The sequence below is a fragment of the Argentina anserina genome, chromosome 5, assembly GCF_933775445.1.
Source record: "Argentina anserina chromosome 5, drPotAnse1.1, whole genome shotgun sequence".
NCBI classification, from domain to species: domain Eukaryota; kingdom Viridiplantae; phylum Streptophyta; class Magnoliopsida; order Rosales; family Rosaceae; genus Argentina; species Argentina anserina.
The window spans coordinates 7,089,952-7,114,310 of record NC_065876.1 but is presented as its reverse complement, the minus strand read 5'-3'; the positions used below and the strand labels follow the sequence as shown (position 1 = coordinate 7,114,310).

The following is a 24,359-nucleotide window of genomic DNA, read 5'->3' as shown; positions in this document are numbered from 1 at the left end:
GGAAGTACCCGACCACATCGACTTTTTTTCGAAACTAAATACTTACATTCCGCACATGAGGTAATAAAAACACTTTTTATACTCGAAAAATTACATAATTTATAATACAAGCTAAATTGTCCGGGCTACAATTGAGCTCAACATTCAAGTCCTTAAAATTGAAGGGATCCGCCTTTATCATCAATTGTTCTTGTGGTGATACCTCTCCTCCTTGGTTGATCAAGTCAAGCATTAGAAATACTAAAACTCTCATTGGAAGCATCATGGAAATCAAGATCTCTCATATTCACAGAGAAGCAAACTTCTTTGTAGATGCAATTGTAAATTTAGTGCTCTTTTTGTCGTTTTTTATTAGATGAAATGATATTCTCTTCCAGGCTAATTTAGCTATTTTCCTTAATTCTTCTATTGTTCCTTGTATTTTTATTTTTTGTTTTTAAAAAAGGTCGAACTGCGTTACATAAGATTTGCTCGGAAAATCTAGACTCATAAAATTTTAGTTCCGCTACTGCGTGCTGGCTTCTTTCGTCTCCTCAAACAAAAATGCTTTGGTGGTCCGCTAATGAATGGTCTAGATTCCACCAGCTCGGACCATGAATATTCAATAAGATTCAGCCATACGTTGCAAATCCTATAAATTCATTCACCCAATATATTTCCAATTTAATATCCCCTCTATATTAAAAACACTGAAAACGACACGTGTCATTACCTGCACGTCACTTCGGGTTAATTATCAACTAATTAACTTAGCAGCTAAGCCATTTTCAAAGTCCAAATTAGGTCTCCACCCTTACATGTCGGCACACTATTGGCCTACTGTACGTCAGCCCACAGACCCGGTACAACACACTGTGCTACACCCCGCCACGTGCTAAGATCAAACGAGTCAATCCCAATGCGTAGCTCAATCCGACGGCGACGCCTTGCATAGTTTTTAATTATTTTAATAATTCAAGAAACAAAGGCTGTGGCTTAGTGTGTGGGGTTTTAATCTACTATTTAAGCGCCACGGGTTCAGGAAGAAGAGAGAAAACGAAAGAGTGCGACTGAGAGAGAGAGAGAGAGAGAGAGAGAGAGCGCTTTGGTTTCATAAAAGAAACGAAAAAAGAGGGAGGCGGAGGATTTAGGGGTTTGATTTCATCAGTGAGTGAATGGTTGGATTTAGCGAAGCGATGGCGGAGGAAGTGAAGGCGGAGTCCTTTATGGATAAGATCGAGGAGAAGATCCACGGCCAACACGACTCGCCGCCGGCGCCGGAAGCCGTGCACCACGAGAAGAGCGGCGGCGGCGGTTCTCCGAGGTCGTTGAAGGACAAGGTCTTCAGGCTCTTCGGCAGGGAGAGGTCCGTGCATCATGTCTTTGGTGGCGGAAAGTGTAAGCTTCGTGATTCCTTTGTACTTCTCTTAAGCTTTACTGTGTAGTGTGTACTGTATTTTCCGATTTCCGATTTCCGATTTGTTTGGAGTAGTTAGGGCTTGTTTGGCTGTAGCGTGACTGTTTTAGATGGTTAGGATTTGCTGAAGGTCTTATATGTGGAGTGTGGATCGTAGTTTGGAGTTTAGTAGCTGAAATGGTTTCGGTTTAGATTAGCTTAATTTTCCAGTGGATCTAGATCTGGTTAATGAAGCTCAGTAGCTTTGATTGGTAATCGTTTATAATTTCTTCAGCTAAAACTTGATTTGGTACTGGAAAAAGCTTCGCTCGTTTAGCTTTTCCAGTTCTGTAGCTAATATTTGTGAACAGTTTTGAGCATGATATGGATTTGATTCTTCTCTGATTATTTGAAGTTGATGAGCATATTTGATTACTTTGGTTAATTTTCATCAAGTGTTGTGTGGTGTTGCGAAGCATTTGATTTATGCTGTCTAATGATATGAATCGAATGGCGCAGTGGCTGATATTTTCTTGTGGAGGGATAAGAAGCTGTCGGGAGGTATTCTCGGTGGAGCGACGGTGATGTGGTTTCTGTTTGAGCTGCTCGAGTACCACCTGCTCACTTTGGTCGCCCACGTCCTGATTGTTGCGATAGCAGCATTCTTCTTGTGGTCCAATGCTTTAACCATCATTAAAAAGTACGTGTCGTTGGTTATTTTTGAGTTGTATCTGTTAGAAATGATTTACTTAGTACCATTTGACTACTTGCAGGTCTCCCCCCAAGATTCCTGAGATTCAAATTCCTGAGAAGCCGTTTCTTCAGATTGTATCGGCACTTACATTTGAGGTCAACCGGGGTCTTGTTGTCATCAGGGATATAGCTTCAGGGAAGGATTTGAAGCAGTTCCTATCTGTATGTTTTGCTACTCTCTTGTGCTTTTGCTTTTCATTTTCAATTGATGGTGTCGGTTAGATAAATTATGTTATTGTTTATATTATATTCAGAAGCACTACATAATTGGACGCTGACTTGAGTGTTTTTCTTTTGGTACACTTGTGGTCATTTAGGTGATTGCTGGTCTATGGGTTGTGTCTATTTTGGGAAAATCTTTTAACTTCTTGACCCTGGCTTACATAGGTAAGGATGTTACAAATTTGTGTAGTAATTATGGCCAATACTCAGTCTCATGTTCTGACTTACCTTATTGTTGAACCATCTTTTACCTGCAGCAATCGTATTGCTGTTCTCAGTGCCCGTGTTCTATGAGAAATATGATCACAAGATTGACCCACTGGCGGAGAAGGCCATGTTTGAAATCAAGAAGCAGTACGCTGTATTTGATGCAAAGGTGTTAAGTAAGATTCCAAGAGGGGCATTGAAGGGCAAGAAGATGATTTAGGCTGGTTCGGTGCAGCTGGTTCTACTTGCTGATATATATTTGGACTTTGGTAGATGTGTTTTGCTGGGGTTTGTGAAAGTTCATCCATGATCGGCTAGGATCTTTGCTCCTTATATCCTCCTTCAGTCGTGTTAGAATTTGTCGATTTTTCCCTACTTGTTTTATACACGATATTTGGGTACCATGTTCATGGATGTTCTTCTATTAGAGACCCGGTAATCGTATTTGTGGTATTCATGTTAGTACATTTCCTATTAATGAGTATCCTGTATATTGGGTTAAGCTTCTCAAATGTATGGTGATGTTGTGTCCAGTACAAGTCTTTTGCTCTTAGTGTGTTCATGCATCGATCCCTAAATGGGTAGTACCAAGTAAAAGAATTCTTTGGATGCCGGAGGCTTTTCACAATTCAATATTTCAATTGCTCATCGCTGCCTTCCCTTGTATATTCATCTCGTCTCCTCCCTCATCAAAGCCGACTGCTTTTGATGCTACGGCGTCTCCTCTCCATTATATTCTTCACACGTCTGTGAAGAGAATCATCCCACTGAATTAGTTTGTACATTTCATCGTACTTTTTGCCGAAGTGATTCCGTGCATGAAGCTTGGACATGTTGCGGAAGAGTTCTATGCCCTCTAGCATTTTTCATTCTAGCAATTTTCAACTTCTCCAGCTCACATTCCTGCTCCAATGTGTATCCCCTCAGCTCTCGAAGATGGATCATCTTTCCTGGTTCACACAGGTCCTGGAATATTGGCTTCAGATTAGGCTGCTCAAGATGATTCCCTGCTCCACAATATAAGTTATATTCAGATCTGTTAAGCAAAAAGATTACTGCTTAGTAAATAATAGAGGCCTCAAACAGTAATCAAGCAGGTCCTAAAAAACTCAGTTACCTTGTGTGATGGGGTATCATGCAAAAATAGAATTCTCTTCAACAAGAGTTGGATAAGCCTTGAAATATACAGAAATATTGTATTTTGTTCACTTTAGTCTTAAGTACAGCTCTAGAACACGTATACAGTATAGAGCTCAATGAGGAAGTTATATAGAGACAATATAGTCTCAAGTACCTTTGCATTGCGGATAATTAACGGCTGAAATGAAACGAGATAATTGTGTTGTTAGAGGTTAAACTGTTTTGAGGCGAGATAATTAACGTGGAACATGTTCTAGCTACTCTTGTTATATACTTTCTATTATTTTCTATGTAAAACACAATAACTAGTTAGTGTATATGTTAATTATTAGTATGAGCTTTTATCTGATCAGAGGGTTCCTTAATCTGTTGAGAAACTAGCTAGAGTAATAGTAGGCTATCAGAGATCATTATAAGTAATGTACGTTGGTTGTATAAGAATAAGATTTCACCTTCTGCAGATGCTATTGCATTATTAGTAACATCCCTTGCCTCTTGCTGCTTCATCATTTCTTCTATTACTTCTTGCAATTCAGCAAGCTTCGTCCCGTTGTTTTCCAGTGCCAGTAGGAACTTGTCATGTGATTCCCTCGGGTCTTCTTTTAGTAGAGTCCGTTCTCTTAACAGCCTTTCATTAAGCTCTTGAATTTCGACAAGTCGTTTGGCGGTCTGTTTCGCCACAAGCAAGTTCTCCTCAATAGCCCTTGCTTGCTGCATAAGTACTTGTTTTGTATCGGAAAAAAAATAAATAATAAAATTGTTGAAGTCTTCTGCACAAGTCTTCCTGGGCTGAGAATGTCGTTGGAAAGTGCGTGGAATTTATCAAAACGTACCCTACATGGTTCGTATCAGAGTTTTGGTAAATCATAGTCCATAGGACCATATCAGAGTTTTGTAATGCGTTTCTCGTGTGCCCCTAATGGTTTGAATTTGCTTCAGATGAATCTGATGTAATAAGAGAGCAGAAATAATGAAATATAATGGTGAAAGACACTAAGAAATGCATGTATATCATATGCTTCTCAATTTAGCTATGGAAAGACTGATGAAGGAGTTCCAGAATAAAAATGTTCAACATTTTTTATGAAGCATTTTGTGTCATAGTTTGTACCCACACAGAAGGCTTCAATCAGATAACGAAATGTATAACATCAACTCCGAACAATTTCTTTCTATACATAACACTAATAACAGAAAAAAAAAATGTCACACAGTTATCTCAGAATACAGCAAGCAAGTTGATACAGAATTGTTACATTCTACTTAATAATACAAGTTTCATGCCTCAAATTCAATCTCGTTTATCCATATCTTCCAGGATGGGAACTGTTGTATCTACCAAATTTACCCAAAAGGAAGTAATACATACAAGAGGGAGAGAGATTTGGCATATTCCAAAGAGGAAATGTATAGGTTCTACCTTCAGCTCATAGGAAATAAGATAACTGCTCCTTCTTCCTTGACCCCCCTTCCCCGTATAGGTCATTCCACTGCTTCAATTCATTCATCATCGCTCCCTCGGCTGCAAAGCTGGCTGCAACCTGCGTTACAAATTATAACAGGAATTAGAGATGATACAGTTTACCAAACAAAAGGAATACAAGAATCCCAAGAGAGCAAGAAAGAGTAGTAGAACACATGAACTTTGGCAGGGAGGGAGACAATGAAGAGAAAACTCCAAGATACTTGCCCATAAGAAGTAAGAGAGTAAACGTACTTGACTCTTTGCTTGCCGGAAGTCTTCCATATTTAGGGGCCTGAGGATGATCACCCTTCCCTCTCTGTGTTCTTCCTTGGTGTCTGAGATGGCTTCTGCCTTTTGATCTTCAGGAGCATCTAGTCGATTTTGTTTTTCTGCAGCTCTCTTCTTTTTCTCCTACAATCAATAATATGCATCGATTATTGAATCAAAGTTGCTATTGCTGATCCAAAGTCTCTTAGAAAAAAGATCATCTTACCAAATCCTTTTGTCTCTCTGCCTGTATCAACTCCCTCACAGGCCGATAGGCTGCTGTTGTGCACAAGTTCTGTACATAATAAATATATGTCAGTCATTTCTAATTCAGACCAATGTATGCAATGGACAGCCAGATAGCCAAATACGTATCTAACATGCTCTGACCTTGAGATCACTTCCACTATATCCTTCAGTCATAGTTGCAAGCTCCTTGAAATCTAGCCGGTCATCCACCTTCTCTTTTGACAATAGAGTCCTCATGATCATTTCTCTATTCTCTGCAGTTGGTAGCCCAACCAAAATTCTATTTTACACAGATTTTTTTGTCAGCGAAAGTTTTCAGAACTTATTACATGACTATCAGCATGCAGAACTAACAAAAGTATCACCGATATTCACCACCGAATTGCTACTATACTGATATTATCAATTAAAAAATAACAATTGTGATTGGTATGTTACCTCCTTTCAAAACGCCTGATAATTGCTTCATCAAGGTCAAATGGCCTGTTGGTTGCAGCAAGGACAAGGATCCGCTCCCCTTGTTTAGTCATGAGACCATCCCAATGAGTCATAAATTCATTCTTGATCTTTCGCATGGCTTCATGCTCTCCAACTCGTGTTCTCTGCCCAAGCATGCTGTCAACTTCATCCACAAATATGATAGTTGGAGAGACTTTGGATGCTAGTGTGAACAAAGCCCGGACGTTTTTCTCATCTTCACCAAACCATTTGGAAGTAATAGTAGACATGGATACATTGATAAAGCTAGCTCCAGCCTCCCTAGCAATGGCCTTTGCCAGCATAGTCTTCCCGCTACCAGGTGGACCAAATAGCAATATACCTCTACAAGGTTTTAAAAGGCCTCCATTGAAAAGATCTGGTCTCCGCAGTGGGAGCATGACTAATTCTTGAAGGGATTCTTTGATCTCCTCCATGGCACCAATATCAGAAAATGTTACACCAATCTCATTGGCTGGTATGACCTCTGGTCTTATTCGCTTCTCAAATTCGTTATCGGGAACTTCCTGTGAACAATGGTCAGGATTCGTTATCATATAAACCTTCACAGTATGCTGAGTCAGAAAGCAGGGATATGTTTATCAAAAAGCTTTCAGGCACATCAATATAAATCTCATAAGGAAAAAATGGTTTCTTACAGGAGCTTTAAAAGCTGGGACTGGATTGTCAGCATCTGTTTTTAGTGGAGAAGGTTCTGATTTTGTTGTTATAGGTTCTGGTTTAACCACTGAAGCTAATGTCTCTGCTCCAGTTTTGTTCTCAGGTGCAGTGCTTGCAGCTTTTGTTTCATTAATCACACCAGTTGCACCTTCCCTTCCTGCTTCCTATGATTAACGGAAAAAAAATAAAGAGTCATTATACCAGTACTGTTTCCTCAAGTATACAAACAAAAGTACAAATGTACCTTAGAAAATTCGGCCTGTGCTTCAAGCTTAATTGTATCTTTGCCACCAAACTTTCCCTCTTGGAATATACTTAATCCATGAGACAAACTGTTTTACAGAAAAATTAGTAAGAACACACAACACAAATATATTGAGATACTGTTACTGGAAAGAAATAATCTCACCTTTTGGAAGAGATCACTAGCTTTCCATTCCTATATTCAGGATCTCTGTTATTCATTAAATGATACGAAACGGCTGATACCACAATCTCTTCTATGTAGTGACTGAGATCCATTGTGTCAGCAAGGCAAATTGAACCTAGATCATCACAATCGAGATCATTCGCTGAAAGGACTTCCATAATGTGGTTTTTGTTATCCTGAATCAGAATCATTTTCATATCTTCCTCTAGTTGAGTCTTCCAGCTAACAAGATGCGACTCATTTTCAGGAGGCCTGATCTCAATGTTGTAAGGAAAAAGTGCAGTAAGCCTCTCGTCAACGTCTCTGTAGTCATTATCCAAATCGACAATTCGGGAACCAAGGATCAGCACAGCCCCGGATAACTTATCCAACATTTTCTGGAACAAGTTATATATCCTTTGAGATCTAGATAAGAGGTGATCAATATCCCTCAGATACAGCACAATGGGTGTGGTTTTTGAAACATAGACCAAGACCTGAAAGTACAACATTTAGCATACAATTTCGTGATGAAGAAAATCTGCAGAGAACATGTATATGGCACGTTGTTGACTGCTAAACATCACTATATGGGACCAAAAACCACAATCAGTTACCTTGTACAGGGACTGTATCAAAAGTCTTTCGTCAAAAGACCAGCTGCTTGTTCGCTTCAGAGGAGCTAAAAATGCGAAAGGATTAATGAGAAATTCAGAATCACACGGAAGAACAGCTGAATCTTCTAAATGCATATGCTTTCATCATGAAAAATGGCATCATATAGCATGATTTTTGTTGATGCAATACAATGAATCCAAATTCAGATTTGTAAATCTGAAAATGCAACATTTCTTACAATGTATGAAGTATATTTTAGATCAAAATAATTAACTTCCTGTTCTGTCCCTCAACATTTCAACTCACAACTTACTCCAATTGATTATTTATAAATACATGTCGGAGAAAATAACCTGGATTTGAAGGAGATCCCTGAGAAGCAAGGTTACTGATATTTGCTGCAGCAGAAGCATTTCTACGAAGCTTTGGAGCATTTTTAGAACCTTCTAGTTCCCTGCAGATACAAAGTTAAGTATGGTAAAAAGCCTTATCTACGCTAAATTTGAAACCACCATATTTCCCTGTAACTCCATCAAGAATTCCCCTCCATATACCTTGATCCTAAATCCACACCGCTGCTTTGCCTTCTTAATGTGCCTGCAAGCAGATTTCATGGTGAATGGTATACCCGGGTAAAGAATCATACAACAGTATGTACAGAGAGAATTGTGTAAACATCATATCATAATATAACACCTTTGTGTTCTTCCTTTGGAGGGAAAATTGAAAATGATCCAAATAGACCAGAGAGCCGATCTAGTGTAATCTCCGAAGTAGACCTTTTAAAAGCCTACAAGACATGGTCCAATTTGAAAGCCGGTAAACTTCAGCACGTTAAACATCTCACCCACTTCATATTTGGAAACACAAGTAAAACTTCACAAAGCCACAGGAGGCAATTGTTACTGAAACACCATTATTCAATTCTAACGCATTTGACAAGTTTTACACGAGAAAAAACTTCAAATGATCTAAGAGGCACTTACAGATGCTTTACTGCCAGTACCATATTTGCTCTGAATCTGTACATTATCAACATTATAAACATTAGTTAAGGCAGGAAACAGAACACGTACACATTTACAAATCTGAATATACTATATAGTATAAAAGATTTCTTACACTCACCTTTAAAGAAAAATCTGTTACATCTAAGAGCAGCAACTTGGCCTGGAAGTAATGTGTTAAAGCCTTGGCAAGCAGTTGCTGATAGAGTTCTTCAAGATTTACCCACAAAACAAGAAAAGGTGATAAGAATTTGACACACCATGAAAATGGTATAGGGTTTATAATGACATGGGTTACAAACCAGCAGGCCCCGAGAGCAAAATAGCCCGACTCGCCGGAGAAAGATTCCGGGTGTACTTAGAAACCTCTGCCCTCTTCAGATGGACATAGGCCGCACTCGTTAACCGGACCCGAGTCTGTTCACTGAAATTTCAATATAACAAAAATATTTACAACAAAATTAACAAGGTGGTGGTAGATTTAATCAGACCAAGTAGGAGAACGAAACTTACTTGAGGTAATAAGGGAATTGGTCGAAGGTGACCTTGCTGTCTCTGCCATCAACGATCTGCCGTAACATCTCCTGCTCCACCCTATCCGGAGTTACGCTGTTCGCCACGCTCTCATTTCCAGCCCATTTGCTCATAGTCTGACCGGAAGCCAGCCCGAGTCCGACTCCGACTCCCATCCCCACACCCAACGCCGACAGCAGAATGCCTTTCTGCTCCATCTTTCCTCTGTTTTGCTCACCGCTCTGTTTTTCTTTTCAAAACAAGCCTAAACAAACTGATCCATATAGCAAGCTTTTCGTTGGCCACAAGAACCAAAAATTTTACAGCAAAACTTAACCCGGGATCGGTTTGAGTACTAAGATAATGTATCGGAGACAATTAAAGGTTTGACGGTGATGTGTTCAGTGGTACACAAGAAGGTGGAAGAAGGGTTGAAATTTAGTTTGTGTTGTCTGGTTTCAGACAGAGAATGAAAACAAGCCGGAGATATGTTACGCGAAAATTTCTCAACCTCAGATGTTATTGGGGGGTGGTGAAGTGAGAAGCGAAAGAAATGGATCGCCGGGAGAAAGGTGGTGAGTGGCGGCGGAGAGAGAGTGGTGGTGAGAAAGTTGGTTCCCGCTTTTGGAGGGGGCAGAGAAACTGTTGATGTGTGTGAGAAGAGAGGTGGATGTGTCACTGCTTTACGTGTCGAGTTTTGGAGGGATTGGCAGTTCATTATTGCTCAAGGTCCTTGGGATTTGAAATCTTTTTTTACATGCTATGAAGCACGGACATGGCAGGCAAACATTTGGTTTAATAAGAGAGAAAAGAGTAGATTATAAATTATATACGGATACGTACGATATTTTTAAATATATTATACATATTTACATAAATTTGGGCTACACTATTTTTATATTTTTTTTGAATAAAATCACATATGTATTATTGAATTTGTCAAAGAACCATTAATCAATAAATAAAATTTAGGGTTATAAATTTAGTAAGAGTAATCAAAGCACGTGGGTGATTGGTATAGACTGTATAGTCACTAGTCTCAACACCATAACCAGTTAACCACCCGTCGCCACTAAATTTTTATCTACATATATCCAGTTACATAGAATTAAATAGAAGAAGAGATCTACACTCACTCACCCATTTCTCTTGAATCTATCCTTCTCAATTGCAAACCCCCGCACCCAGTAACCTAGGCGCTTAGGATGATCAAACCCTGATGGATTTCAAAACCAGATGTTTTGTTGTCTTTTAATTCCTACTTCGATCATGAGTATTCTTATAAACATTTAGGACTTCAGAGGAAGATAATCGATTGATGCAAGCTTGGGAGTTTCACTTACCGTGTCTATCTGCATGTCCGATAATGATACGAACGTGTCCATTCTGTGTCTAAATAGGATATGCGTGTCCATTCGTATTTTGGCATGTTTAGACGTGTCCGTGTCCGTGTCCGACACACGATACGCTACTCCATTGCCGTGTTCATGCTTCTTAGGTAACAGGGGATTTGAAATCTCTTTGACAACATCGGAATTTTAATTTTATGTATTTAGGAGCATAAATAGATTCAATTATCAAATGTACATTTTTAAAAAGAGATTTTTTTAGAAAGTATAAGTTTTTTTTAGAGCTTCTATTTATACCTCTCAAAATGATATTCCCAGCTTCTCTCAAACTTTGTCCTTAAATTTCCAAATTTACCCTCATCTTTCTTCTCTTTTCATGGTTTTCCTTACATTTCCGTATTTATCTTTATCTTTCTTCTTCTTCTTTTTCATGGTTTTTACCTTAATTATTGTTCATTGTGAAGTGTTTCGGATTCAAAAGAATTATATTGACTTAATTTGAAGCAATGACCATGATTTTTGTTGAAACTTGAATCTCTGAGAAGAAAATACATTTGATTCTTGGGTATTAGCTCATGTAGGTATCGTTCCCTATATGTACCTCTTTCTTAATTGCATCTCATGTAGGTATGAAATACAAAGAGATGACTGTGTTAAATTTATATTAGAATATGAATTTATCTAGAGATTTCCTCTTAATAGAGTCAAATTAAACGTACTTATTCCATTAATGTTGTCAAGAAAGAAGCAAAGATCTAGGTTGGTAATTAAACTTTAAAGATAGGGTTTGCATATATGCAATTTTCTAGTAGGGCCAAAAAATGATTTTAAAATTCCAAAAATGTTAGGAGATCAAAATACTATTTTATGAGGTATGAATATAAGCTCTCATTCATTTTTAATTGAAAAAATGTTTTTATTGTTTTATCTAAAATATTGACCGAAAGGCGATATTTTTAGAGGTATTGAGCTGGCAATATTGAGCTAAATAAAACTATACCAATACCTACCAACCAAACCAAATATAGTTAGTTATATTAATAAGGGTAACAATTTTCTCTTTACCTATTAGAACTAGTTGATAAATGGTATAAACAAAAATAAGTTAGGTATCGTACCGACCCCACCTCTAGATAATCAAGCTTATATCGACTCAAAAACTTAAGGGTGACACTCGATATGTGATTGAAATTTCAGTCTAATGGTTGGTGTGTTCGTTATTTTAGAAAAATTTAGTTTAATTATATGAAGAATAGAATCAATTAAAATTACTTTACATAATTTATGAGATTGAATAGAATGTCTCAATAGGTAACATTTTTGTATACTAGTCATGTTATCAGCAAACCGATAATATTATAAACAACTTTAAATTTAAAATTTGGACGCATATTAAGACTGAATTTAGCGTAGCAATTGAATAATTATACCTTAATCTAAGTAAACTGTGTTACTCTTCAAAAAATAACTACTATGTGACTTTTGTATTCTTACTATTTATGATAGACTTCTTTTTGATTGAAAATAATTCTGGTTATTGGTAGGTTTTCACTTATTGGTTTTTTTTTCTTTTTCACTTCCCTTTGTTAAGTGTTTCATTCTGACTAACTGTCTAGGTCATCAAGGAAATCCATTTTAGTGGAGCCGCTGGAGCGTGCAGTCTCTACATGTTGCTAGCTGGGTGGGTGCAACTAGTTTACGAACATCGAAAACTGAATAGTGTGGGTGTTGGTTGCAGCCTGACGTGCCCAAAATGGGAAGACGTCAGAGGATAAGCTTCAATATCACCAAGCTCTGAGTCGCTGAGTGTATCTTTGAATCCATCTCCGGTAACTGCACCTGCACCTCTTTTCATTTGGACACCTATCTCGATCCACTGTCCGACGACAGGACCCGCCTCAGTATACCTTCGAATACTCCCTTACGTTAGACGGTTCCGGTGAATTGATTTGTTCGGGCACATGCTGAATGTATGGGTTGAAGCAGGGAATGTACAAAACAACATTCGTGTTCGTCTGCAGCTAGCTAGCTAGCTATGGACATGCGACTTCTACGATGTCAACGGATATATCGATAATTTTATCTGAATTTTATAAATTTACTTCGGGTATACCTTTTACACTTGGTTAAATACATACATGATGCATGCAGATCAGCTCTGGCTTGATTGAGTTGGAACCCAGGTGAAAAAAAAACTCAGATTAAAAAACTCAATCCTTTATTAAAAAAAATTAAACATCAGCACGGGTCTCTCTCTGTCTTTTACACTTTTGCGTCTTCTTCTTTCAATCTCTGAAGATTTTCTCGTCTGTTTCTGCTGATCTGCTCTTCAGCCTCTTCTTCTAATCATCTTCTCGAGTTCTCGTTCAAGTCTACATGTCACCACTCGCCACTCGCCATTGCCCGTCGCCGTTTTCCACTTCCCCGTTAAAGCTCTGGACTAGTCACAGGTTTAGCTCTTTTCCTCTAATCTATTTCAAAATTGAATCAAAATTTAGCTTATGAAATGATTGATTTGATTTGGAATGATTTGGAATTTTGGGTATATGGGTTTGTTGGTTAAAGTATTGATATAGAATAATTAGAAATTTGGAATTGAAATTAGGTGTTAGTATGTACTTTCTGTTACAGAATGGTTGGTGACTATGATCAAAGATTGAGTATTTTATTTGCTTATTTGGAAATTAGAATCAAAGTAGTGAAGTTTATTAATTAACATCAGACGAGATAGATACATAATGAAAGATAAAACAGAGGTGTATATAGATTAATTTGAAACAGTTTCATTCTGATGACAAATATCGACATACCTAATATAAGGTGAAATTTTTTTTGCGCTTCGCATAAAGTTAGCTCTAGTGCCATTTCAATCTTAAATCAGTCACTGTGCATGCATTACATCAAATCAAACCAACGGTGATCGACAGCTTAATTATGAAATTACATGGAGAGAGAGAGAGAGAGAGAGAGAGAGAGAGGGGTTACATAGTTCATTATGCTGCGGCCTTAGAGTATAGGCTAACAAATATACTGGCAAACAAATATAGCAAAAATTAGGCCTCCTTGCAAATCGGCCAGACAGAAGACATGCAATGCATGATAACCTAAGCTTGTGATGGCGAACGTACGATCATAATCTTGATGGGATTTGCAACTGTGTTCGCCACTGGTACGCCCACAAGTCACAACTACAAGTAGGCTTAGCTGATCTTGTTTGGCGAGGATAGAAAGGCCTCTTTATAACTTAGTTTTACCATATATATATATAACTGACCTTCTCCCGAATTAGATAGAGATCGATATTGAAAGCAAGCAGATTCTATATAATCTGGGAATCAGTACCAGCAGCATAATCAAGCTGCAAGCATGAGGTCAAGTTCTGTAGGCAGAATATAAGAAAACGCCGGCTGCTGTATTGCACGTGATATATAACAGATGGATCATGTTGCAACTTTGCAAGTAGCTGCAGCTTGACGCCTAGGTAGATATATATATATATAGCTTGAGCTAGATTCGTGGTGTCGATCTGCATGGTGCAACTGCAACTCTATATGTGGTGACTTCATGTCGTCTTTCTGTAATCGAAAAAAAGAAGTATGAACCACTTCTACGTCGTTCTCAAATCACGTAGATCCTCCTAGCTCGCTTATTTATACTTTTTGAGTTTTGAACCTTCAATGAGCTCTCTGTCCCTCCCTCATTTGATTCTTGATTCACACTTCACAGTATTGAAATTTAGAGCATGTGTAGAAGTGGATAGGAAGATAAGGACTGAAAAATATTTGTATATATAAAAATTGCAAAGAAAAAGAAAATGTCAGAAGTGGGATTTGAACCCACGCCCTCGTTAGAGGACCAGAACTTGAGTCTGGCGCGTTAGACCACTCCGCCATCCTGACTTGTTGTTAGAATCCCTCTCAACAAAGTATTTATATAACAATGGAGACGCCACTGGGGCAATAACCCTACGCTAGCATGAGAGATGCGATTGACAATCATTTTGTATACTGTGTATTATAGATTCTCAATACGCGTTTGGATACAGTAACCAAGTTCTCGACCAAAGAAGCATTACAATTGGGGTTGTGCATTATGATTGCTACTAAGCAACTAGAAAAAACTAATGTCAATTCCAATTCCAATTTCCAGTTAGTAACTACTCGTTGTATAACTGTATTTGGCAAGTACATTACAACAATTTTCATCACAATGGGCAGCGCTACCTACTTATTAATTTTTATACTCGGGCAGCCAGCCATGCCTCTATAAATTAATGTCTGTAGATAACTAATTGTAAACACAGTCGCACCAAAGAATCGTTCTTCAACTCCCTTATCCATTATACATATGAACAAAGAATCGTGCTGATCCTCTTGATAAAGGATTTGAATTTCAAAGAATCCCTGTGACTTCACATTAAGTTAGTGGGCTTCAACTGGCTCCAGATCGACAGTAATGGCACAGAACTGGGTGGTCGGCACAAGGCCTCCAATCCTTGAGATGAATTTGAACCACTTGGGAGGCTTTTTTCTGGATGGTTCGTCCGATGAATGATGAATCACAAGTGCAGGTCTTGGGTTTTATTTCATTAAGTCTAAAAATACAAAGCCATTCCAAAGGCTGTGCAACAGCATCGATGGTAATAGGTTTCTTGACCGTGCAAATATAGCACCCATCACCACCCCAAGGAACACAAGCGGTAGCATCCTCTGTACATTGAAGTGCGCTAAAGCAAAGACAACTGCACTCACCAATATTGCACACCACACAGGCATGTACTTGGTCAACGAAGGGAGTAGAAACCCTCTAAAGACAATCTCCTCCCACACGGGCGCACACACTGAAACTACTATTGCATAGAGTACCATTGCCACTGGATCACGCGCCAAAATTGATTGCTCCACACTTGATATCGTGACAGGCGTGGACGGCAAGAGTGGTGATAGGTTGAGGTTGAATTGCGATAGCCGATTGACAAGGGGAAACATAAGGCATCCCAACACAACATCTATCTGCCATGTTCCTTTCAAGCTAAATTTAAACCAATCTGGAGGAAGTGGACGGAAATGAGATAAGCAGCGGTGAAGGATCATAATACCAGCAAGCCCTTCAGTTACATCAGTCACTAGGCTGAATAAGGCTTGACCTCTAAATGTCAATGATTCCCTGTTGAAACCAGCCAGGTGAGCTGCAAATGGTACCATCCAAGAACCTATGAACCAGAAAGCAAAAACCCAGAGTAGCATAACCTGCATAACATGTATCACATTAACCAGTGTAATTCATAAGTTTGGCTTCTCCAGTTTCCATCGCTATTAGCTCCAGCGCATATTACATTACATTCCACAACAAGTCACTTTTCATAAGAAGAAATGAAAGAGTCATTCTCTGGTACTAGATGCAAACTATCACAGTTCATGATGCTTTTTTTATCCTTTTTTTTTTTAATTTTCCTTCATTAACAACTCACCCTACAAGAAAATGATAAATATAGGCAGCTTTTTTTTTCCTTCTTTTTTATCACTGATCATCTTCTAATCCTATACAACTGTAAGTTTCAACACAATATGTGTAACTAAAGTGAAGAGTACTTACCTGCAATATGGTTTCTGCTGTCCATGGTACACTCCACCGACTGTTTATTGCCCTAAACACTGCATCTGCAGCCTGAAATTAATACCTTTAACAATTAAAACCTTGATGCGACTGTGTTTACAATTAGTTATCTACAGGGATTCTCCGGTCAGAATGATAACAACTTTCCATCCTCACATAAACAACTAAGTTGATAGACCAGTTAATTTCACTTCATAGGGTGGCCTAATGACAAAGAAATTGAACTTAGATCCTGGCTAGTAAAAATGAGATCACCTTTCAATATCTACATTAATGTCTTAATAACCATATTAATCATAAATCTAAAACGATGATAAGTTTTTATATCCAAAATATAGACCCGTCTAGTTTGCTGGATACATAAGCCCCACCATTCAGCCAATCTACTCTACATGTTTACTATTCAATGAGGTAAGCAGCAAGAATACTAATCATAGTTTCAGTAAAAACAGTGCAAAATTTTCATTCGCACATTAAGAGTCTGAAGTTCATCACTCAAATAAGGTGCAAATAAACTGTAACTTGGAAAGGCAGAGAGCTCTAAGCCAATAAATGGTACAGCTCCTGAACATGCCAAATCAGCCTAACCCTTGCCTCTCAGATATCAAGTCAAATCATTACCTCAAACTATAATCCTATCACATATATAACTACTAACTTTACCTACCACACATATTATGCAGATGGATCAATCAGTCAGTTCCAAAACCCAACCTTCAACCCAAATCCATCACACCTAATAATCTCAATCAAGTGTTGTCTCCACCTAAACAAGCTAGCTTAATACCCAGAACCTTCACTCAACAGCACCCACCAGACATTCAACCATTACTAAACATCCCCAAACACAACACATTCATCAAGTTGAAGTATTAAAACACGAAAAAAAATCACCTCTTTCAGAGCCAATCCCCAGTCCCTCTTGACCTCCTTGGCACCATCAAACTCCGGCTTGACTACTTCCTCCGGCACCAAGTGTCCTATATACTCAGCTTTCGGGCTCTCCGACGAGGACTCCTCTTGCCTAAAGCAAGAAATCCTCGTCCACCTCTGCACAAAAAAAAACCCCCCGAAAACATGCATAAAGTTAAGAGTTTATCAGACATCATAAGTATGAAAACAAAAACTGAATTTGGGCCGAGTTTGTTACAGTGTTGGAAGGCCGGGAATGAGATTCGGAGATCCTGAAACTCCGGGAAATTGGATACGGGCCACCACCGGGGCGGGTCGGGACCCGGGCTCTGGGGATAGAGGAGGGGAGGAAAGGGCGGCGGAGAAGGGAGTGAGAGCAAGTGGAGCTCAACATGGTGGTAATCTCCAAATTAAGCCCCCCAAACAGTTTTCACATCAGAAACTTAACATAGATGTGACTTTGGTTGGAGTTGTTTCTTGTCTGTGGGTTGAGTTGTGTTTGGTTTTTTTTTTTCTGAAGGCTGAGGTGGAGTAGAGGAGCTTATCCAATTCTCAGATATGAGAAAAGGAACTACTGGGAAATTCTTGGGGAGTGTAACAGGGATTTTTGGGGAAGAGAAAGAAAGTTTGGGATTTGGTGCTAGTCTTGGTCTTATAGGGGCTTCATGGGTAATTCCTTGGGATTTCTGGGGGTGTTTTCACACTCTTTTCAACTAGAGATGCTGGGAAATTTGTAGTTGGTGGATAATTGCATTTGGCCTAATAGGGTGTCCATGAAATAAACGATAAACATGATTTCAATATGCATTTTGGTTTTCTTTTCTCCAGGAAGCTATTTTTCTTCTACTTTGACCAGGATTAATTTGGCTGGACTTGAGGGAGAATAGACTAATAAGGAAATATGGTAGAGGCTTTAGGGTTGTAGTAATCACAACCCAACTTCTCCTTCTCAAGTTGAGCACATGATTTTGTGGTTGCTCTTGCTTACCCTATAACAAGGGGACTTGTGATATGGCTTGTCTTTCAAGAGATTGGCAATATTTATTTGTGCAATCCACAAATTTATGATGATAGAAATATCATGGGAGGTTCGACTTAATACGTATCATAAACTCACGATCACTCTTGTTATACTTCATATATTTAAGATTTTACTCCAAAGATGTTAGTTTTCATAAAAAAAGTTTCCACATTTTTTTCTTTTTAAAAGCACTTGAGAGGTTCGACTTAATACGTATCTTTATACTCATAATCACTTTTTTTGTACATTATATATTTAAGATTTTACTCCAAAGATGCTAATCTTCATAAAAACTTTCCACATTTTCCTCTTTTAAGAAGCACTTGGGCAGTTCTCAAAATGCACAACTCCCTATATAAATCAGTGAAGGTCAGTGAAGTCGGATGGAACTTGATCAAAAAATCTCAACATCAAGAATGTCAGAGCAAACAAATAGCATTTCAACATCCACATCAAATTGAACTGTAAAGGAGAAGGTGATACCAATGAACATCCATGAATTTCTTTTGCAATGAATGTTGAATTACACAGACCCCAATTGTCTGTAATGTTGACAAGCCTACTCTGCATCTCATTTCATAGGAAATAGAAAAGAAAGAAAGAAGCAGCGATAAGAATCCAATGCTATGTCTAACAAGTAAACCAACCTGAATTTTGGTTTACAAAAAACAATTTACCACTTCTAGGGCAACAAAAAAATTATAGTGGTAAAGAAAATTACCACTTTCAGGGAAACTATTATTAAGTGACTTGAATTTCGACCGTACCAATAATAATCCTGCTCCAAAAGGACAGACTGCACATCTCTGGCAAGCACTCAATTATTCAGAATCTCTTAATAAGCAATAGGAACACCAACTTGTGACTGATATACTTTGCCCCTGTATGCTTATGCCAACTGAGCATCATTATCTTCCAACACCAAGAATCTGAAACTATTCACACACAACAAGTGGTTGAGGCTAAGGATAGAGCAGCCACTAGTGCAATATTTGCAGCCAAACTATTCATATCCATTCTCAGAAGATGCACCACCAGAGGCTTGCTTCACACAATATAGTTGGAACCCACCTTAATCAAACAAATATGAGGGATGTTCAAGGCGACAGCAGGCGACCGGCAATTTTTACGCAGGAAAGAGAACGCAATGTTGATAGCACACTTCTTTAAAAACGATGAACTATACTTTGCCTTTAGATAAGAGTGACCAATTACATATGTTGCCCCAGCATGCTTTGCATTCACAAGTTCCAACAGCTGTTCCCGCACACGCGGATCCTTGTACTTGGTATCCAGCAACCCAAACCGAGCCCGCCGCCAGTAGTTGAGCTTTGGTGCTTCTTTCTCATATGTGGCTTGTAAATCTTGCAGAACCTGTGACTTGCAGCTGCCCACAAGGGCTGAAGGACTTGAACTGCTGCTTTCTCCGGGGTCAGATGATTGTGACATCACCAATCTTGTGCCAAACTTCCCAGATGTTCTCACAACTGCCATACGCTTATCCACAGACCCTTCTGATGTTTCAGAACCTTCTGCTTCCATCTGGATGAACTCTGCTGTGCTCATCACAAGGTCAATTTCAAAGTCGTCTCCACTCTTAAATACGTCTTTGTACCCATTCCGAATCATACAGCGGTACATTCCATAAGACTTGGGACCAATTCTACCGATTAGAAACCTTTCTTTTTGGGGCACATAAGGAACAGGAACAGTTTTGATGCAAACGAAGACAATCACTTGGTAAAATGCTGGTAAGTTGGTTAAGAAATGAGTAAATGTTGATGGGACTCCAGTAGCCAACTCAGTGTAGATGAGGCCAATCCCAGGGACCCTTACAATCCCTAGACTAGGACCCAGAGTGAGTATCCACTTCATTGAAACCTTATTATGCAGGTCGTATGAATACTTTTTCCTCATACCATACTGCCAGACATACATAACCACCAAGAAGATTGCAGAGAAAACAGGGGGAAACCATCCACCTTTGAATATTTTCATAAGCGAAGATGAAAGGTAAATGATTTCCATTGAACCAAAAAGTAAACTAAATAAAAGAGAAAGGATGAAACTCTGGTTCCAAACAAGGTTGATGACTAGTGATGTCAACCACGTAGTTATGATTGTCACAGCCAAAAATGCAATCCCTGCCATTAAGAAAGCAAGACAAGACTTTCATAACATAATAAAGAATAAAACTGATCGGCAAACCAAGAATAACAATTGAAAGCACTTGTTTGAAGATGACATACCATAAGCATGCCCTATGTAATTTATGTCTCGGAAACCAATTGTGATGACCAGGCTAAGAATCATAAGACTCCAATTTATCTCAGGGATGTATAACTGACCAAGGATCCGTCTGTTTGTAACAACCTTGACACGTGGGAAACATCGGATTGCATGACATTGCTTTACAACTGAGAATGTGGAAGAGATAACAGGTTGACTGGCAACAATGGCGGCAAGAGGTGCAACCACAAGCACAGGCCAAATTAGTGGAGCTACAAACAAGAAATGAGAATTCTTAAAGCCTACTAATAATGATTCCTAGAAGAGTAAATGCGTAGAAGAAGTACACGACAGTGATTAATCCTTTGAAACATCCTTTTACAATTGATAGAAGCTTACCTGGCACAGAAGCATAAAAGCTCATAGACACCACAGATAGATTTCTTGAAAGAAATGCAGCTTGTCCCATATATTGAAGTACGAGACATGGATATATGACGCAAGAAAATGCAACCTGCACATAGCAACAGTTAGCGGTTCCCTTGACCTTAAAACCTTAAACCAATACTGATACAGATTAAAAGCATATTTAGAAACTTCTAAGCTAGAGTAAAGTTGTAGAGTAACATCAATAGAAAATAAGTTAGCAGAGTAAAAACTGAATGGACTTATTGGTCAGCACATAACAGCAGAACGAGAACCAATTTATGAAGTGTAGAGTGCTAGATAATCCAAGTAGTCAATTGTATAAAATAATTAAATATTATAATCTGTTCACGACTTCAAAAAACAAATTCCAAGGTTAATATGAACAGCTGACCTAATTTAGAATTAGTGGTTGCATACCCGCATTGGTCTTGTTTTAAAGTTGCCAAGATCAGCAAACATATATTCAGTTCCTGCAATTGACAAAAACAATTAGGCAATTATGAGAAGCAAAAGTTATAGAACAAACAAGTTTAATTGGTATGCTTACCAGTAATACATAAAATTATTCCTCCAAGAGAAATCCAGCCATCTCTCCCTGTTCTCTTGAAAAATATGTAAATATAAAATGGAGAAAGAGCCTGATATATGCTTGGATTCCACTTGATTATATTGTAGATTCCCACACCAGCAATCAGCAGTATCCAGAGGATCATAATGGGAGAAAATATGAAACCCAGCTTGTGGAAACCACGGTGTTGCAAAATAAAAATGCCAACTAATAAAATACACGCAATGAGCACCACCACACCTGCAATTGTGTAGAAGTGTTAGAAACTGGAAAAGCATATTGTGTGTTTCCAGTATACAGCAAAGCAGCATAGGCGGCAATAGGTGTTTATGGTTTTACTAAAGGTTACTCTCTATCTAATAGCTTCATGATAGTGCTCATGCAACCTTACTTATAAAACATGAGATGCTACAATTGTATAATAATAGAACTTTGAAACTTGGAGCAGGAGCGAAAAAATTCCGCAACTGAGCAAAATACTTGTAAATAAGAATACCCTTTGTATGATTTATGTATGGATACATTCTATTGTTGCCAAGAAACACTAACCATTATGGATATTCTTTGCTTGAAATTTTATGCCTTCAACAGATGAAAGAACTGCAAGAAATCTTACATTTATCAGCACACGATACTGAAGATATCGCAAACATCACAACAAACCACTCACTCATGTCTAAAAATCAATCAAGTACAAGCCACACTAGTAATAAAACAGCTCAAACCAAAGAGCACTCACCCGAAATGGCAGGGGAGAGGATACCAACACATATCACCATACAGGCTCCAAACAAAACCAGCACAAGCAAACAGGTTCTCGCACTTTTATGCCTCTCAATAAACCTCTTCAACGGCGAATTGGGAGTGTGACAACTGGAATGACCGGGGTAACGATAAGTAGTGATCTCCTCATCAGCCACTTGATGATTAGGTATCAAACACAACTTTGCATTTCTACACAGCAAAGCATACAACGCAATAACCCCTCCTGCAAAAATGTACAACCCAAACATCACACCCCAACAAAAAAAAAAACCACAAACCAACTTCAAACACAACGACATCATTACAAAAAAGCTCTCTCCCACCTTCACCATTATCATTGGCGCTCAACACGAAACCGGCGTACTTAATAAACGATGTCAGGGTCATAGTCCAGAAAATAACGGAGAACACGCCAAAGACAACATCCTCGGATTGGTGATTGACCAATCCTGCGGAGAAGGCACATTGGTAAACATATAACGGTGGAATGCATAATGCACCAAACACCAGACCGAAACTCCGATAAGCCGAACGGAGAATTCGCCTGGTTTGGCCTCTACTGTCAACCTGTTATAACACACACAACAACACAGTGCCAATGAATTTCAAACCTCTGACCGTGGTGGACATGCCCATAATTGATATATAAATTTGTATTTTTGATCAGTTAAGTAAGAAAATTAGGAATGGAATCGAGAACTCACCATGGCCAGGCGGGGATGGAGGTTCCGGGATCGGCTCAGTGAACCAGGGACTTTGGAGCTGAAGCAAATAAATTAGGGATTAAAAGAAAAGAAGAAGAAAATGGGAAGTGAAATTGGGATTGGGATGGGTCGGAGTGGAGAGCTGGAAACCAAATCTGGCGGGTCATTGCCGCCGGGATTTTCGCTGGGTCCCGCTTGTAATTTCCTTATTTTCGTTATCTTTCTTGTTGAATGCCCCTTCCTTTTTTTTTTTTGGTTCGTTACCAAACTTTCAATCCTCATTTTTTGTTTTTCCTAAAGCCCCCTTACCTGGGAGGCTAGAAGACTAGTTGGTAAGATTCTTGAAAAAAAGAAACGAAAATTCTCTTAATTACTTGACTATCTGTGGCGATTACTGTCTTGATTTGTTTCGCCGTACTTGAATTCTTTTTTATCTTTATTTGAGTTGAATGGTGCTTTTCTGGGTTTGTGATATTTGGGTGACAATATCACTGTATCAGTAACGCAGACGACAGATGGTCCGAGCATCTTCCTCAAGAATTAGCTTTTGGTGCTGTTTGTTCATGTTGGAGAAGTGTAACCACTCGATGGTTGGCAACCCAATTTCCACGCATCATGCAATCTCTTCCCTATTCAGCAGGCATTCCGGACAGGGCTCCATATTGTTCCTGCTCTTTCGGCCTTGGTTGATAATTGCAGAACATAGCCGGCGCCCAAAGACAGTGGCTATGGCTTCACTGACCTTCACTTCCATGAGGGAGGGTTATATGTGACGGTGGGAAGGAGGATCGACGCTGTACATGTGTTTGATCCGGCCATAGAGGTTCTTTCTCAATCTCACTGTGGAAGTGACAAGGCTAATGCTTTCAAGGGCGAGTTGTTAATTGTTGGACCTCTTGAAGACCACACGAGGTCCATGCACAATCCATCCTTTTCTTTGACCACTTCCTTCAGTGGTGAGTTGATGATAGAAATTGGAACGGAGAGGTTTCATTTTCGGTGTTGAAGTGTAAGGTAGATAAAAGTATTCGTATACTGGATTATTCCGGTTACTTTGATCATGAAGATGACCTCGGAGAGCAAGCAATCTTTATAGGCGACATAGGAGCGAAAACCCTAATTGGAAGTGGGAACTGCATCTATTTCACTAATGAAGAGGATGATAGGATTGGTGTTTATAACTTGGCTGACAGGACACTCTACCAGCTCACTCAAGGTCTTCAACAAAAACATAGTAAGGTCTGGTTCGCACCAAAGCTGTAACGAAAGCTTAAGATGAATTGTTTAGTTACGAGGATCAATATTGTAATCTTTCGTATCCAAATACATTGCTTATTTCCATACCAGCTTGTTTCTGATTCAATTTCGGAGGCTCAACTTCAC

At 38.9% G+C, this 24,359-nt stretch overlaps 4 protein-coding genes and 1 non-coding gene across 5 annotated transcripts; 1 reads left to right on the top strand and 4 right to left on the bottom strand.

The window, feature by feature from the left end:
- The first annotated feature begins 1,045 nt into the window (after positions 1–1,045).
- Positions 1,046–3,059, top strand: LOC126793404 (reticulon-like protein B2). Its single transcript, XM_050519917.1, has 5 exons — positions 1,046–1,377; positions 1,895–2,075; positions 2,149–2,290; positions 2,446–2,515; positions 2,608–3,059. The coding sequence occupies exons 1-5, from the start codon at positions 1,155–1,157 to the stop codon at positions 2,775–2,777; spliced, it is 786 nt and encodes a 261-aa protein (XP_050375874.1). The 5' UTR covers positions 1,046–1,154; the 3' UTR covers positions 2,778–3,059.
- Positions 3,060–4,947: 1,888 nt separating this feature from the next.
- On the bottom strand, positions 4,948–9,983 carry LOC126793855 (uncharacterized). Its single transcript, XM_050520484.1, has 16 exons — positions 9,384–9,983; positions 9,173–9,294; positions 8,992–9,080; positions 8,850–8,885; positions 8,560–8,653; positions 8,418–8,460; positions 8,217–8,317; positions 7,863–7,927; positions 7,246–7,742; positions 7,081–7,168; positions 6,815–7,000; positions 6,117–6,682; positions 5,820–5,958; positions 5,656–5,724; positions 5,415–5,573; positions 4,948–5,238 (listed from the first exon to the last, which is right to left on the bottom strand). Exons 1-16 carry the CDS (start codon positions 9,599–9,601, stop codon positions 5,125–5,127), a joined length of 2,586 nt encoding a protein of 861 aa, XP_050376441.1. The 5' UTR covers positions 9,602–9,983; the 3' UTR covers positions 4,948–5,124.
- A 4,564-nt stretch (positions 9,984–14,547) lies between these two features.
- Positions 14,548–14,631, bottom strand: TRNAL-CAA (transfer RNA leucine (anticodon CAA)). The gene has a single exon. It is a non-coding gene; the product is annotated as a tRNA-Leu (tRNA).
- Positions 14,632–15,286: 655 nt separating this feature from the next.
- Positions 15,287–17,933, bottom strand: LOC126793900 (uncharacterized). Its single transcript, XM_050520531.1, has 4 exons — positions 17,499–17,933; positions 17,243–17,398; positions 16,328–16,399; positions 15,287–15,981 (listed from the first exon to the last, which is right to left on the bottom strand). Exons 1-4 carry the CDS (start codon positions 17,652–17,654, stop codon positions 15,313–15,315), a joined length of 1,053 nt encoding a protein of 350 aa, XP_050376488.1. The 5' UTR covers positions 17,655–17,933; the 3' UTR covers positions 15,287–15,312.
- Positions 17,934–18,821: 888 nt separating this feature from the next.
- LOC126793810 (potassium transporter 3) lies at positions 18,822–23,120 on the bottom strand. The gene is made up of 9 exons (XM_050520441.1): positions 22,977–23,120; positions 22,596–22,839; positions 22,247–22,495; positions 22,057–22,107; positions 21,487–21,747; positions 21,357–21,409; positions 20,910–21,024; positions 20,531–20,782; positions 18,822–20,425 (listed from the first exon to the last, which is right to left on the bottom strand). Exons 1-9 carry the CDS (start codon positions 22,977–22,979, stop codon positions 19,329–19,331), a joined length of 2,325 nt encoding a protein of 774 aa, XP_050376398.1. The 5' UTR covers positions 22,980–23,120; the 3' UTR covers positions 18,822–19,328.
- Positions 23,121–24,359: the final 1,239 nt, after the last annotated feature.